The following is a 17561-nucleotide window of genomic DNA, read 5'->3' as shown; positions in this document are numbered from 1 at the left end:
TAACAAACCTTTCCCCAATTTATCTCCCAAAAATATATCTATTTTCAGTCACAGATTTCACTCTGATGCTACCACCGCAAACATCGAATTTCATGACTTGTTCATGAAACTAAATCTTGATTCTGATTCTGGAGATTGGTTATTTCGTTCTCATGGCTTACTAGTTTTAACTTCTTTGTCTCAATAAATCTCATGTTCTGAGGAGATGGGACATATTTTTGGATTAGACCAGAGACTGGATAAGGAACAACCTCAAATGAGATTATTTAGAATGTCACTACATCACAGCATCTTTTCATGTATACTCTTGCAATCGAGCAGTGCAAACAACTGTTACTGGTAATGGTGAACCTGAAATTTGTGGTGAATAAGTCGATAATCTTGTAGACTTCTATTCATAGATAATTTTGACTAATTCCAGTTCCTCTTTTTCTGTTATTGTCAACACAGACATTGTTCACTGGTTTCTTAGATCTGCTTGTCTATTAAATTTATCTGCAACAGAAAAAAACCACAGTTGTCAGGTGCCTGACACTACCACAAATATTTTGGTATTCTGAGGCTTCAGCACTGTGTGATATGGAATCTGTTTGTTCCTCCTTGGTTATCTTAATGGAAGGAATAAGGCACTTCACAAAAAGCAGGGAAGAACCAATTGTTAAATTAACCTTCATACTTGAATTCTTCTTTTTTTTTTTAATTTTTTATTTTTCACACCATAAATCACATTAGCCATGATATACACTATTTCTTTTTCACACATATACAGTGACTTTTTCTCCCCCCACCCGCCCCCCCCTCATCCATTTTAGGTATACAATCTTGATGATTGTCCTGAACTGAGCAAAGGGAGAGGCCTCAGAACAGTGAGCCTATCTCCCTGTTTTTTCACAGAGAGAGAGCAGAAACATCCTCCATTTAAGTATCAGGTTGATCAAAGCCCTAGCCTTCAGGCACTGCCACAAACTGGAGCCACTTCTAATAAAGGGAATCATTTGGTTTGCATGCTATAAAGTAACTTCCAAATATTGTACTTGGTGGCACAGAAAAAGGGCTCGTCTGCAGTGAAAGAAATTCAGTTGCCATTTTACTTTAGGATGATGAGACATAATTATTTTTTTCTTACTATAATAAACTATAATTTGATTGATGAGGTAATGACAGTTGGAAATTATGGAAATGTAGGAACATGTGGACTTCCTTTAGGCCCTAAGGACTGTTCCACAATTCAAAGCTAACATTACTAACCTAATTCAGTAACTTGAATCCATATGTCCACCATTTTCCATATCTTTAATACTTTTGCTAACAAATCAAAAACTACCAGATTTGGATAACTATCAACTGCCCCACCAACCTTTACATAAAGAAGACTTTTGTAACTATTTCTAAAAGGCCTAGCTCTATTGCTTAGGTTATTCTCTCAATATCCAATCCTGAATCTTGGATGTTAAGAGTTTCTTGAAAATATCGATGAAGTCATCGGTTAACTCTCTAAATTTTAGGGAATATATTGCTGGTTGTATTTTGGTATTTAAATATTTGTTGAAAGGTGCCAGACCATTCATGTATTTTCAATCAGAATCATGTTTATCTTGCAGCTTGTTGTCAAGGTCCTCATGAATGACAATAGCAGTAAAACACTCATGGTTGATGAAAGGCAAACTGTGCGAGAAATTTTGGACAATTTATTTGAGAAGTCTCATTGCAATTGCAGCGTGGAGTGGTGCCTGTATGAAAATAATCCTGAGCTACAGATTGGTAAGATATAAGATTTTAAAATGATGTTTACAAGAGAGTCAGTTCAAAGTCAAGGCCTGGTACTTATAAAGAGAGCAAAACCAGTGGTGTTCACCATTAATATTCTGTGAAACAGACAGTAGTTTCTGGTTTTTCTCAGTTGCTTATTTTAACAATGTAAACAAGAAGTTTTTTTATGTAATTACTTCCTTTATCAAGATGTAAGCATTTGTTAGTAACCCTTAATTGCCCAAGAGAGGGTGGCAGTGAATCTCCTACTTGAACTGCAGTAATCCCTCTAGTGAAGTACAAAGCTGTTGGATAGGGAGTTCTGGGATGCGGACTCATTACTGATGAAGGAATGGAGATTTAGTTTCAAATCACCATGATGTGTAAATTGCAAGGGAACCAGGAGGTTTAGTATCACTTGTACCTGAAACCCTTGCCCTTCTGAATGTAGAGATCATGAATCTCAGAGCTGCTGTCAGAAGAATAACATAGAAGAATTAATGTAGCACAGTTTGTAGATGCAACACACGGTGACCAATGGTGCAGAGAATAGTTTATACTGACAGATGGGTGCACTGGTTTTTTTTATGTTTTATTAAGGATTTTCAATCAACATGAAGTTACAAAACAAACAAAGCCAAAGAAACATTACAGATACATACAATAAAATATCAGAACCAAACTACATGTTGATATACAAAGAAGGAAGAATCAACACATTATCACAATTATCAAATTCTGGACTATTGCTTATAAATACAAAATTACACAGCATGCCGATCCTTAAAAGAAAAGTAGGAAACGGAAAAAAAGAAAAGAGGAAAAAGAGAATGACCCCCTCTCCCCCAAAGGAAAAGGAAAAAAGAAAAAGAAGGGGTCATTCTCCCATATAATGTGACAAAATCATCTGTTTTCCAAAAGCATTAATTACATACAGATGAAACATTACGTGATTCATCCAGAGCTTACTTCTTTCCTTAAGGGATAAATATCTTAACATAGACATTGCTAGGGATACTGGAGATAGGGGTATTAGAGACCGGAGGGGGGAATCATCAAAGCTTAATCCCCATGTATCTTAAAAACAGGCTCCATATTCTTTAAAATTTTGTAACAATTTCTGAGGTTGTAAGTAATTTTCTCTGGGAAACACAACTATGCATTTCTGACTTCCAGTGAGTCAGATTCAATTGGGAATCAGATTTCCAAGTAATGGCTATGTATTTCCTGGCCACCACTAAAGTAATTTTAACATATTTTAATAAATAAATGGAAATTCAAATAAATGGAATTCTAAATTACTATCTGGTCCTAAGGAAGCCCCCTTACTAAAACATATTATTACTATTTGGAATAAACTCAATGGTCAAATTGGTTTTAAGTGCGGGGGGAGGGGTTCTCACCCAAAACTCTCCTAGCTCAAAATAAATTAATTCCATTTACTTCTTTAATCATACCGGCATCCAAGATACTTTAATCCTCCCTTGGGCCCTGTGGTAGTGAATAAATGCAGATATTGGAGTGCCACAGTTAGTATAGCAGCTGGCAGAATGTAATTATAGCTCCTTCACCCCAGGTTCGAATTCAGCGCTGTCTATGAGGAGTTTTTTACATTCTCCCTGTGTCTGTGTGGGTTCCCTCTGGGTGCTCCAGTTTCCTCCCACCTTTCAAAATGTACAGGGATAGTAGGTTAAATTGGAGTCTTTTGGCAGCTTGGGCTCATGGGCTGGAAGAGCCACGCTGTATGTATATTTATTTTTAATTTAAAAATATATCAGGAGGAAAATAATTAGCAGAAAGTCACCTTGATTCTGACCTACTCTTAGGGCTTAAATTTTATTTTTTTCCAATTTACGCAAACGATCTGGACTTGGATATAAATGGTGGCCTTAATTATCTGTTCCGTATTGCTGAATAGCCAATAAAAGTTCACAATGTTGGTGTATCTGGAGTCACATCATAAATTGGCCAAGTAACAAATAGTAGATTTCCTTCCCTGAAATACAATGAAGAGCCAGATGTTTTTACAATAATCCGATAACTTCATGCTAATTGAGATCAGTTGTACCAGATTTGAATATTTGAAAGTACTCAATTGCAATGGTGGGATTCAAAATCATAACTCTTGATCAATGATCCAGAACACTACTTGCTGGCTGAAGAACTGCTCTCCATTGCTAGCTGATTGGAGCAGTTGAGTTTCAAGTTAATGGTGAATCTCGGACTGTTCAAATCAGGGGTCTTAGTGATGGCTATGCCATTCACTATGATGGGTAGGTGGTAAAACTCCCTTCAGAGAAGGCCATTTGTGGTCCAAATGTTGCTGGTCACATCATGTGTCTGAATGTTGTCTAGGACTTCTGCATGCAGCCATGGATTGTTGTGGAGTTGAGAATCAAATTGAATATTCTGATCTTATAATGGAATGAAAATCAATACAAAAAATAGTTACACTTAGGGCACTGCCTTGATGGGATGATTGATCTCCACAACCACAGTATTCTTCCATTGTGCAAAATAGCGTAGAAGATTGAGAGGGGACTTGATAGAGGTGTTTAAGATTTTAAAAGGGACAGACAGAGTAAACGTGGATAGGCTTTTTCAATTAAGAGTGGGGGAGATTCAAACTAGAGGGCATGGTTTAAGATTGAAGGGGGAAAATTATAAGGGGAACATGAGGGGCAATTTCTTTACGCAAAGGGTGGTAGGGATGTGGAATGAGCTTCCGACAGACGTGGTCGAGGCGGGATCATTGGTTACATTTAAGGGAAGACTGGATAGTTACATGGATAGGAGAGGACTGGAGAGGTATGGACCAGGTGGTGGTCAGTGGGACTAGGAGGGTGGGGATTTGTTACGGCATGGACTAGTAGGGCTGAACTGGCCTGTTCTGTGCTGTAAGTGGTTATATGGTTAAATGGTTAATTTTACAGACATTTCCTTGCTCAATCTCCTCAATTTTATCAAATGTATTGAGTAGAGCAAATCTTCCAAAAAAGGACTTGAAAGGATTTTGTAACCACTTGCTGATTTGCATGAGTGTATTGGTGACATTAAACCAGGACACTTGCATCACCAAAGCTATTGAACAAGAGTGGAACTTTCGAAATAGATGTTGCAATGTTCCAACAAGCACACAGCGAAACAGTGAAACAATGAAGGAAATCATGTGTGCTTATTTTTCAACTTGCTATTTAATACACCGTTTTGCATCTACGATGATAAATGCCTTCCCATAAATAAACCTGTATGAATAGCGTGAAAGCAACAGAAGTCAGGAATGGACAAATGTATCAACACCGATGGAGACAGTTCCTCCTATGCTGGACTTAAGCAGACAAACCTGCTCAAATATTTGATGAGGGTTCACTGTCGAACGTGTGAGGCTGGATAACTGCCTCACAAAATGGAAACAGAAACAAAGCACTTAACTCACAGAGTTCCTTTCTCTTCAACCGCAGCGGGATATGTGAATGAATGTATTTGCAAGAGTCTTTTTGTTTTGGAATAATTTACAAAATTAATTGAGACTTTCACATAATATTAGGCCAACAGAAAAATAAGGTCACATGGGAGACGGCAGATGCTGGAATCTGGAGCAACAAACAATCTGCTGGAGGATCTCAGTGGGCCACACAGCATTAGTGGGAGAAAAGGAATGAATTTGGGCCAGAACCCTTCTTTAGTTCTGGCTTGAAATGTCTCTGGCTTCAGAAAGGACCTGGAACCACTTCAATTCACCTACATCAGTTGCCACCTTGCTGGCCCTTCACTCTGCATTGGATCACCTGGATCACAAAAACACCTATGTGGAGCTGTTGTTCATTCACTGCAATCAGCATTTAACACCACCTACCTGCAAATGATTATTAGTTTTGCAGGTAAGTGGTGTTAAGTCTGTTCTTACTTTTGCAACTTTCTCATCAGCAGAACTCAATCATTGCAGATAGAGAATATCACCTCCTCCTCAGTGACCATCACCATGGACACCTCAAAGCAGTGTGGTCAGTCCCCTGTATACCCACAATTGCATAACCAAGTTTGGCTCCAGTGCAATCTATAAGTGCATTGACAACACCATTGTTGTTGGTCAAATAATGGGTTAGTATGTAGGATGGAGATGGAGAATCTGGTTATGTGGTGCCAGATCAATAATCTTGCTCTCAACATCACCAAGAAGAAAAAATATTATTGTAGAATTTAAGAAGCAGAGGTCAATGGACCATGCCCCGTCCTCATTGACGAGTTAGTGGGTGAGAGGGTTAGAACCTACAAGTTTCTGGGCATTCATATATCGGAGTAAAGCACAAGTCTGCAGACACCCTGACTGAGGTAAAAACATAATTCTGCAGAAACTCAGCAGGTCAAACAGTGCACTTTACATAGCAAAGGTAAAGATACATAACCAATGTTTCGAGCTTAAGCCCTTCATCAATGTATGAAGAAAACATAGGCAGGTGCCTGAACAAAATGGTGGGGGGAGGGTCATGGGAGGAAACAGACCCACAGGCAGGGGTAAAAGGTGGACAAGGGAGGGAGGGCACACCAGAAAATGAGGGGAGGGGAATGGCTCTATGAATTGAGTGGGAAGGGTGTGAAGAGCGGGAGGTAAGAAGACAGAGGGATGGGATAGAGAGGGAGAATGGGGAGTGGGTTAGCAGAAACCAGAGAAGTCAATGTTCATTTCATCTGGCTGGAGAGTGCCCAGATGGAACATTGGGTGGTCTTAGTTTGACAGTCATGAAGGCATGGACAGACATGTCAGCATGGGAGTGGGGCACAGAATTGAAGTGGGTGGTTGGTCACTGATGCAACAGAGCGAAAGTCCTCCATATATCAGAGGACCACTCCTAGAGCCAGAATTTTGGATCATGAAGAAGGCACACCAGCATTTCTACTTTCTAAGGAGTCTGAGGAGATTCACATGTTGTCAATTTATCAAATGGCTACAAATGTACTGTGGAATGAATACTAACTGGTTGTATCACAGTCTGGTTTAGAAATTCAAGTGCCCAAGAATGTAAAAGTGTGCAGAAAGTGTCAAACCTAGCCAAGTCCATCACAGGCATGGAACTCCCATCTATTAGAGACGTCTATGTGAGGTGATGTCTCAAGAAAGCAGCCAGCATCCTAAAGGATCCCCATCACCCTGGTCTTAATCTCTTCTTCCTGCTATCAATGAGCAAAAAGTCCAGGGATACATTAAAAGTCAAATTTACTCAGGACTCTGAGAAAGTAAAGATGCTTTCTTAGGCATTTTGACAATCATGTCAAGTCACTGGAGACAGTTACTCCTAGGAATTTAAAGGTGTCCATGATTTCCTCTTCATCACCCTTGACATAGACAGGGGAGTGAGCTCTGCTCCTCTTCCAGAAGTCTAGAATTAACTCTTTGGTCTTTCTGACATTGAGGGAGAGGTTATACAATGTTCAGATGCACTGCATCTTCACAGGTATGTAAAATAAGTACAAGTTAAATTACTGCAAGTGAAAAGTAGATCATAAATATAAATGATAGGCAAGTTTTCATGGTTGCAGTTAGTCCAAAAAAAATTGAAAAGGTAACCTCTTTTCAATTTACTTTAATTGCTGTGAGGAGGCAGTGAGATATTAGTTGACTAGGGGTTTGTTCAATTGAGACAATTGATTAGGGCTAGAAAGTAATTGAGTTAACAGGTAGAGTGTAATAAAATGAGGGAAAGCTATTGGAGCAGCTTGTGTTGGAGTGGTTCAGTAACAGAATGGGCACTGGCTTTGTCACTAAGTGGCTTTGTTGAGCAGTAACTGAGGAACAACTTTCTCCTCATAATGTAAGGATGATAAGTTATTTTGATTAATTGTGATTGTTGCAAAAATTAAATTATGGGCAGTCCAATATTCCAATTGCAAGATGTGGGAAGTCAGGGGCTACACAAGTGTCCCTGATGACTACACCTGCAAGAGGTGCGTCCAGTTGCAGCTCCTGGGAGACTGAGTTGGGAAACTGGAGCTGGATGAACTCAGGAACTTTTGGGAAGCAGAGGCTGTGAGCTTCAGGGAGGCAGTCACCCCTAAGTGTAGGGAGGAAGGCAGCTGGGAGACTGTCTGGAGAGAGCAGGGGAAGAGACAGAGAGAGCAGGGTAACCCTGTGACTGTTCCCATTAACAATAGGTATACTGTTTTCGATACTGATCTACCCGGGACAAGTTGTACTGGTCATGTCTCTGCCACTTGGACTGGAACCTCTTCTCAGGAGGGAAGAGAGGAATGCAGTCGTGATAGGGAATTTGATAGTAAGGGGGACAGACAAGAGGTTCTGTGGAAGAGATTAATTATCTTTGATGGTTTTTTGCCTTCTTGGTGCCTGGGTCCATGATATCTAGGATCGTGTGCTCTCAATCCTCAGAAGGGAAGGTGAGCATCCACATGTCGGAGTCCATGTAGGGACTAATGGGCAGGAAGGGTGAAGAGGTCCTGATAGGAGAGTTAGGAGAAAAGTTGGAGAGGACCTCCAGGGATGCAATCTTAGTATTGCTACCTGTGCCACATGCTAGTGAGGCAGGAAATACTAAGATAATCCATCTTAACATGTGGCTAAAGAGTTGGTGCAGGAGGGAGAGCTTTAGGTTTCTGGATAATTGGGCTCTCTTCCAGAGAAGGTGGGACCTGTTCCGTTGGGACGGTTTGCACCTGAACTGGATGGGGATTTGCATCCTTGTAGGTAGGTTTGCTAGTGCTGCTTTGGGGGATTTAAACTAGATTTGCAGTGGGAAGGAAACCAGAGTGTTGGAGCAGATAGTAAGGTGGAGGACGATGAGAATTGTGCAAGGGCTGCATGTAAAGACAGGGAAGTTCAGTAAAGAAATGGTTTCTTATGCATCTACTTCAATGTGAAGAGTACTGTCAGTAAGGTGGATGAGCTTAGAATGAGGATTGCCACGTGGGACTATGACATTATTGCTTTTGGTTGCAGGAGGGGCAGGATCAGCAGCTTAGTGTTCCAGGGTTCTCTTATTTCAAACGGGATAGAGGTAAGAGGAGGAAAGGTGGAGGTGTAACATTGCTAGTCATGGAAAATATCAACAGAACAGCACTGAGGGCTCATCTACAGAGACCATAATGGGTGCAGCTGAGGAATGGGAAGGGCATGAGCACACTAATGGGGCTGTATCATAGACCACCCAATAGTCCGAGATAATTGGAGCAGTAAATCTATAAGGAAATAGACTGGCTTAAGAAACAACAAGTTGTGATAGCTGGAGATTTTAACTTTCCACACAGACTGGGAATGTCATACAGTAAAAGGACTGGATGGATTGGAGGTTGTCAAATGTGTAGAGGAAAGTTGTAGAGCTACCCACAAAAGACGATGCAACACTTGATCTTTTAGGAAACCAGGCAGGTCAGGTAGCAGAAGTGTAGGTGAAAGTTTTGGGTCCAGTGTCCATAATATCATTAGTTTCAAGTTAATTAAGGAGAAGGATAGGTCTGGCCTTTGAGTTGAGGTTCTGAAATGGCGAAAGGCCAATTTTGAGGAAATGAAGGATCTCAGAAGAGTCCATTGGAATAAGTTATTTTCTGGCAAGGATGCATCCAGTAAGTGGAAACCTTTCAAAGATGATATTTTGAGAGTTCATAGATTGCATGTTCCTACCAGGAATAAGGGAAAAGTTGACAGACACAGGGAACCTTGGTTTTCAAGGGCTATTGGAAACTTGGTTAAGAAAAGGAGGGGCCTATATTATGCACTATAGACAACAAGGAGGGAATAAGCGACTTGCAGAGTACAGAAAATGTAAGAGAATGCTTTAGGAGGACATTAGGAAGGCAAAAAAATGACATGAAGGTGGTTTGGCAGATAAATGAAGGAAAATCCAAAGGGTTTCTGCAAGTATATTAAAAGTAAAAGGATAGTAAGGGACCAAATAAGACCTCTCCCACCCCCCAACTAGAAAATGAGTGGTCAACTATGTGTGGAGCCTTATGAAATGGGGAGCTCTTAAATAATTTTTAATCGGTATTTACGCAGGAAACTGGCATAGTGAACAAGGATGGAAGGGAAACAAATAAAAGTGTTATGGAACATATGGAGTTTTTAAGGAGAACCAAGTGCTTTCTGCCTTGCAGTGAACAAAGGTAGACAAATCCCCTGGACCGGATATAGTATTCCCCCACACCTTGAGGGATGGAAGTGTTGAAATTGCAGGGCCCCTGGTGGATATAGTCAAAATTTCTAAGTTATGAGAGAGGTGGCAGAGGATTGGAGGGTGGCTCATTTTGTCCTGCTGTTTAAGAAGGACTCCAAGAGTAAACCAGGCAATTATAGGCCAGTGAGCTTGATGTCAGTAGTATTTAAACTATTTGAAGGATCTCTGAGAGATAGGATATATAGTTATTTGGATCATGGTCAGCTGATTAAGGACAGACAGTATGGATTTGTGTGTGGTAGGTCATGTTTAACAAATCTTGTAGAGTTTTCTGAGGAAGTTACCAGGAAGGTTGATGAGGGAAAGGCTGTAGATGTTGCCTATATGGACTTTAGTCAGGCCTTTGACAAGCTTCCATAATGAGAGGTTGGTTCAGAAGGTTATGACACTAAGTATACATAGAGGTTACAAAGTGGATTTGTAATTGGCTTAGTGGAAGAAAACTGGTGGTGGATGTACCTCAGGGATCTGTGGGACCATTATTGTTTGTTATCTATATAAGTGGCCTACATGATAACATGGTGAATTGGATCAGAAAGTTTGCTGATGACACAAAGACAGGAGGCGTAGTGGACTGTGAGGAAGATTTTCAAAGTTTGCAGAGGGATCTGAACCAGCTGGGAAATTTGGCCAGTAAATGACTGATGGAATTTAATGCAGATAAGTCTGAGATGTCACACTTTGGAAGAGCGATTCAGGGTAGGATGTACACAGTAAATGGTAGGCCATTGAGGAGTGTGAAGGAGCAGAGATCTGGGCATAAATGTACAATGTTCCCTGAAGATGGTGTCGCAAGTCGACAGGGTTTTAAAGGAAGCTTTTGGCATCTTAGCCTTTATAAATCAAAGTATTGAATATAGAATTTGGGATGTTATGTTGAAGTTGATCAGCTCCTTGGTGAGACCACACTTAAAATATTATATGCAGTTCTGGTCACCCATCAGCATGAAAGAGATCAATAATATTGAAAGAGTGCAGAGAAGATTTACTAAGATGTTGCCAGGTCTTCAGGAGTTGAGTTATCGTGAAAGCTTAAACAGGTTAGGACAATACTCCTTGGAGCAAAGAAGAATGAGGGGAGACTTGATAGCGGTTTATAAGATCTACAGAGTAGAGGGGAGTAAGATGTTTCCGCTTAGATTGGGGCGGGGGGGGGGTGGAATAAATATGAGCTCATAGCTTTAGGCTGAAATGGGAGAGGTACAAGTGGAACATTAGGGAAAAATGTTTCACTCGGAGAGTGGTAGGAGTGTGGAATGAGCTGCCATCTGATGTAATGAATGCAGATTCAATCTTGAGTTTTAAAAATACATTGGATAAATACGTGGATAGGAGTGGTCTGGAGGGTTATGGAATGAGAGCAGGTCAGTAGGTCAGTAGCTAGTTTTGTTGGCTCAGCCCAGACCAGAAGGATCAAATGGTCTGTATTTCTGTGCTGTAATGTTCTATGGTTCTCAGTCAAGTTTATTATATGATTGCACACAACCTGACGAAACAGGGTTCACCAGTCCTTGGTGTGAAAACATGCAAACACACATCCAGACATAACACAGATAGAGACAAATGATATATATGCAGTATATAAAATAAAATAAGTAGATTCATCAATCATTCAGCAGGCTCGCTGCCCATGGGAAGAAGCTGTTTCTCAGACTGGTGGTTCTGGCTCTGATACTCCTGTATCTTTTTTCCAATGGCAGTAGTTGCAAGATACCATCTGCATGATAGGGGTCTTCAGACAACAATGCTGAAAGATCCTATCATTTGAGGGGAGAGAGACCCAAGGATCCTTTCTGCTGCTCTTGTGGTTCTGTGGATTGACCTCAAATGATTATCCCTAACCCTAACCATACCACACAGTGATGCATCCAGCCAGGACACTTCTTGATAGAAGTATGGAAAGTTGACTGGATGGTATCCAGTAGCCTTCATGCCTCAATGTTCTCAGGAAGTGTAGTCACTGTTGTGCCTTCCTGACAAGTGAGGATATGTTGTGTGCACATGATGGGTTACTTCTTAAGTGGGCTCCGAGGAAGTTGGTGATCTCTACTCTCTCCACCACAGATATTGATGTGCAGTTGAGGGTGGTTATCACTTGTCCTCCTGAAGACCACAATTGTTTCCTTTGTCTTGTTCACATTAAGACTCAGTTTGTTCCTCTCATACCATTTCACGAGATTTTCCACCTCTTTGTAATGTGACTCATTGTTTGTTGTTGCTGACATAGAAACATAGAAACAGGAGTAGGTCATTCGACCCTTCGAGCCTGCTCCGCCATTCAACGAGATCATGGCTGATCTTAAAGTTCAGTACCCCATCCCCGCCTTCTCTCCGTAACCTTTAATACCCTTATACTGAAGAAATATATCTAATTCCCTCTTAAATAGATTTAATGAACCTGCCTCAACTGCCCTCTGTGGCAATGAATTCCACAGATTCACCACCCTCTGGGTAAAGAAATTCCTCCTCATCTCGGTCCTAAATGGTTTGCCTATTATCCTCAAACCATGGCCCTGGGTTCTGGATTTTCCCATCATTGGAAACATCCCATCTGCATCCATTCTGTCCAGTCCTGCCAGAATTTTATAGGTCTCTATGAGATCCCCTCTCAATCTTCTAAACTCCAGCGAGTTCAATCCCAATTTGCGCAATCTTTCCTCATAAGTCATTCCTGCCGTTCCAGGTATCAGCCTGGTGAATCGCCTCTGCACTCCCTCCATTGCAAGAATATCCTTCCTTAGATAAGGTGACCAAAACTGCACACAATACTCCAGGTGGGGTCTCACCAAGGCCCTGTACAGCTGCAGTAAGGTATCCTTGTTCCTATACTCAAACTCTCTTGATATGAAGGCCAACATACCATTTGCCTTTTTAACTGCCTGCTGTATCTGAATGCTTACCTTCAGAGCCTGGTGTACAAGTACCCCTAGGTCTCTCTGCACTTCCCCATCTCTTAATCTATTGCCATTCAAATAGTAATCTGCCCTCCGGTTTGTATTACCAAAGTGGATAACCTCACATTTATCCACATTGAAGTGCATTTGCCATGTATCTGCCCAGTCCCTCAATTTATCCAAATCACACTGGAGCTTCCTGACCCCCTCTTCCGTGCACACAACCCCTCTTAGCTTAGTGTCATCTGCAAATTTGGAGATATTATATCCAATCCCCTCATCCAGATCATTAATGTAAATTGTGAACAGCTGGGGTCCCAGTAAAGATCCCTGTGGCACCTCACTGGTCACCGCCTGCCACTCAGAAAACGAGCCATTTATCCCAACTCTCTGTCTTCTACCTGCCAGCCAGTTCTCAATCCACATCAATACTTTGCCCCCAATCCCATGAGCCTTGATTTTGTAAGCCAGTCATTTATGCGGGACCTTATCAAAGGCCTTTTGGAAGTCCAGGTACACCACATCCACTGGCTCTCCCCCATCTATTTTACCTGTCACCATCTCAAAGAATTCCAATAGATCTGTCAAGCACGATTTACCTTTTGTAAATCCATGTTGACTCTGTCCAATCCCTTCTCTGCTAGTCATATGCTCCGCTATTACATCCTTAATAATGGATTCCATCATTTTTCCCACTACTGATGTAAGGCTCACCGGCCTATAATTCCCCGCTTTTTCTCTACCCACCCTTTTTAAATAGTGGGGTAACATTAGCTACCCACCAATCCATGGGTACTGATACTGAGTCTATCAAGTTCTGGAAAATAATTCTTAAAGCATCTGCTATCTGAATGGCCACTTCCTTAAGTACCCTAGGATGTAGATTATCAGGCCCTTGGGATTTATCTGCCTTCAATCCCATCAATTTCCCCAAGACCATGTCCTTAGAGATACTGATTTCTTTCAGTTCCTCCCTTGCATTAGTCTCTATGTTTCCCAACATCCTTGGGAGGTTATTTGTATCCTCTCTTGTAAAAACAGAACTAAAGTAAGAATTTAATTGGTCTGCCATTTCCTTATTCCCCATTATATATTCCCCTGATTCCGACTGCAAAGGACCTACTCTGGATTTCACCAATCTTTTCCTCTTGACATATTTATAAAAGCTTTTGCAGTCGGTTTTTATATTTGCCGCAAGCTTACTTTCGTAATTTAGTTTTGCTCTCTTGATTAATCCCTTTGTCCTCCTTTGGTGCATCTTGAACTGCTCCCAGTCTTCGGTTGTGGTACTTTTTTTTGGCCAATTGATATGCTCTCTCTTTGGACCTAATGTTGTCTCTAATTTCCATTGTTATCCACGGTTGAGTCACCTTTTTTGGTTTATTTTTATGCCAAACCGGTATAAACGATTTTTGCAATTTCTCCATTAGATCTGTGAATGCTTTCCATTGTCTATCCACAGTCAATTCCCCCATAAACACCACCCAATCAATCTTACTCAACTCCCGTCTCATACCATCATAATTCCCTTTATTTAAATTCAGGACCTCAGTCTCGGTTTTAATTTCATCACTCTCCATGTCGAGTGAGAATTCGATCATATTGTGATCGCTCCTACCCAAAGGGCCTCGTACAAAAAGATTGTTGATTAGCCCCTTATCATTGCAAAATACCCAATCAAAAATGGCCTGCTCCCGAGTTGGTTCCTCGACATATTGGTCTAGATAATGTTGGACTCTGGCTTTACCTTACTCTTAATTTAGTCTATGTGTGGTCTGAGTCCAGCGTGTTCTTTGAATGAAGTGATAGGAGAAGGTATTCGGTTCAACAGTCAATTTATTACACAGCACAAGAATAAAACTTAACAGAGCTCTGGGTCAGTCGTTAGTTCATAGGTCACCTGCACAGTGAGCTATTCCCCAAGACTGACCCCTATTGTCCAGTTGGCTCAGTTTATATAGATCAACCTTATCATAACAAGTTGGCTTCCTTTGCTAGATTTCATTATCATACAGAACAAAAGTTGTCTTCCTTTGCTAGATCTTTTTGAATAAGGGTTATCACAAGTCATCTCCTGTTTTGCAGATATCTGGGGTGTAGCGCTCCCATCTTAATCCTCCAGGCCAGACTATCCTGTTGTTTTGATCAGAAATTAATTCATCCCCAGATATTTCTAATCACCATTCTGTCCCTGTCTAGCCAATTTCTGCTGTTCTCTTTAACACCTCCTCCTGCCTTAATCTTCCTCCTAGACTGGTTTTCCATTCCCTTTGTTTCTTGCAGGCCATTCTTTGTTCTGGTCTGGCCTGTGTCTCCTGTGCTACTCACCACCTCCTTCAGTTTGAGCATTCCTCCTAAATCGTTTTATGTATTTCCTCTCCCTGTATTTGGGAGCAGACAATTTTGATCAGCCAACTTTGCTCCATGCTGTGATTGCCACTTAATCGCATTCCTCTTTTTCCCTGAACCATGCAGTAAATATAAAATTATTAATTAATCATTTCTTTCATAATGTTTTAACCCCTAGATTCCAACAATAACCGTCCTGTAAACATTCAAGGAATTCCTCCTCCTCAGTATTTTTACTAATTTGGCTATCCAATCTATATACAAATTAAAGTCTCCCATGATGACAGCTGTTCCCTTATTGCACGCTTTTCTAATTTCTCTTTTAATGCCTTCCCTCACCTTTACACTACTATATGGAGGCCTATATACCACCCCCACAAACGTTTTCCGCCCCTTGTTATTCCTCAGTTCTACCCATATAGATTCCGCATCTTCCGAGTTAATATCCTTTCTGTCAATCGTGTCGGTCCCTTCTCCCACCGTCAATACTACCCCACCCCCTTTCCTTTCTTGCCGATCCCTCCTAAATGTCATATACCTCCGGATGTTAATTCCCAGGCTTGCCCACGTGGCCAACTACTGTTGTCATCTGCAAACTTGATAATTCTGTTGGAGCTGCATCAGGCATTGCAGTGGTGGGTCAGTAGTGTGAACAGGAGCAGGTTGAGCACAAAGCTCTGAGGTGCACAAAGTTCTACTATTGACCTGGACAGACTGGTCTTTCTGTTGGGAAGTCCAGATTCCAGTATCTGAAAGGGGTGTTGAGTCCCAGCAAGGACAGCTTCGCCACCAGCCTCTGGTCAATTATTCTATTAAAAGTGCCAATGACAGTAGCCTAACATGAGTTATTCTCCAGGTGGGTCATGATGGAGAGGAAGGACAAGGCTACAGCATCAGAAGAATAGTTCTGTCTGTAGATGAATTGAAATGGGTCCAGTGTCTCTGGGAGGTGTGCTTTAATTTATTCCATCACCAGATACTCAAAAGAATTTCATCATAGCAGAGGTCAGAGTCATGGCGTGGTAGTCATTGAGGCTTGCTACTGTTATCCTCTTTAGTACTGGGATGCTTGTGGTTATCTAGAAACCCACATGGAAGACACACTGCTGCAGGTACATGTTGAAAATGTCCACAAGCACCTCCGACTTTTGGTTTGCACAGTCCTTCAGTACCTGACCAGCTACATCGTCTGATCCCACGGTCTTGTGTGGGAGCACATTCTTTAGGGGGACAAGGAGCTTTCTTTGGCATAGCCTTTCTTCTCATCAAACCATTCATAGGTATTCAGTTTTTCCAGAAGGGAGGCATCATTATCTTTGAATTGCAAGGTTGTCTTGTGATCTGTTATAGGCAATAGATTTAGCCTCCATGGAGTAACATTGGACAGTGTCTGGATGAATAAAGCTCTCAGCCCTCCCGCTATCAAAAAGGCACTTAGTCACCTGATCATTGACAGAGATGTCCATCTTGCAGTGGGTGAGTTGGTGAGGGCTGTTCTGGTCCAGCACCACTGAAGTCCGTGGTCTGATTTGCCTGAGTCTCAGTCTGGAGGCATGATGACAGCACCCACATGATGGCGTGGGACACCCCAGAAGTCAGTGGTGTCCAAGATGGTGGCCCTCATGTTGCGGCATGGTCATCTCTGGAAGATGCTGGCATACAAGATGGTGGCTGCCAATCCACGCTCGCAGTGGCAATGAGGCTGGAGGGCTGTGGTCAGCATACTCTTGCATAGTGGCCCTTCTTCCTGCACTTGAGCATGTGGCATCTCTCGCTGGGCAGCGTTTTTGGGGGTGTTTTGCCTGGCCACTGAAGTAGCACTTCGGGTGCTCCTGTGAGACAGCGGCTGTGATGGGTTAGGGTTAGCAGACTGGTGGCTCGTAGACCCATGTCCAGTGTGTGGGCCTGTTCACAGCATCTGCCTTTGCATTGTGAAGGGTGATCTCCAGTGACTTCGCAAGATCGTTTGCTCCTTTTAGTCTAACTTGCTCTGCTTGAGTATCCTCTGGTGCATGTTGTCTGACCTGATTCCTGCAACATGGGTGTCCCGAATTATGTCCTCTGTTGCTGATATTGCCTGGAAGTTGCACACCTGCGTGGGTTCTCCCAGAGGAACTCATCGCCTGGTCACTGTCTGCAGGTGGCCAGCATATGTCTGGCATATAACTTTCTCCCTGTATTGCCCCTTGAGTACATCCATTACTTCTACATATGTGGTGGCATCCCTGATAATTGAGAACACTTGGGGTCTGACCTAGGAGAAGAGAAGATGCAGCCTGTTTACATCAGTGGCCAAGATGCCGGCTGAGTTTTGAAGGAAAACCTTGAAACAGAGTTCAAGCTGTCTGAGACTTGGGCTGATCTCCAGCTTGTCGGGTTTCAG

General features: G+C 41.9%; 1 protein-coding gene across 5 annotated transcripts in view; it reads left to right on the top strand.

Moving 5' to 3' along the window:
• The window catches only part of apbb1ip (amyloid beta (A4) precursor protein-binding, family B, member 1 interacting protein), a 141022-nt gene that overhangs the window by 78539 nt on the left and 44922 nt on the right, over positions 1-17561 (top strand). For all 5 annotated transcript variants that reach the window (XM_069914569.1, XM_069914571.1, XM_069914568.1 and 2 more), the window contains one exon: positions 1602-1761. In XM_069914569.1, the coding sequence (XP_069770670.1) occupies positions 1602-1761 (160 nt within the window). The remainder of the gene's footprint in view (positions 1-1601; positions 1762-17561) is intronic.

Source organism: Narcine bancroftii, chromosome 1 (assembly GCF_036971445.1).
Source record: "Narcine bancroftii isolate sNarBan1 chromosome 1, sNarBan1.hap1, whole genome shotgun sequence".
Lineage (NCBI taxonomy): Eukaryota > Metazoa > Chordata > Chondrichthyes > Torpediniformes > Narcinidae > Narcine > Narcine bancroftii.
This window is presented reverse-complemented; position numbering and strand designations above follow the sequence as displayed.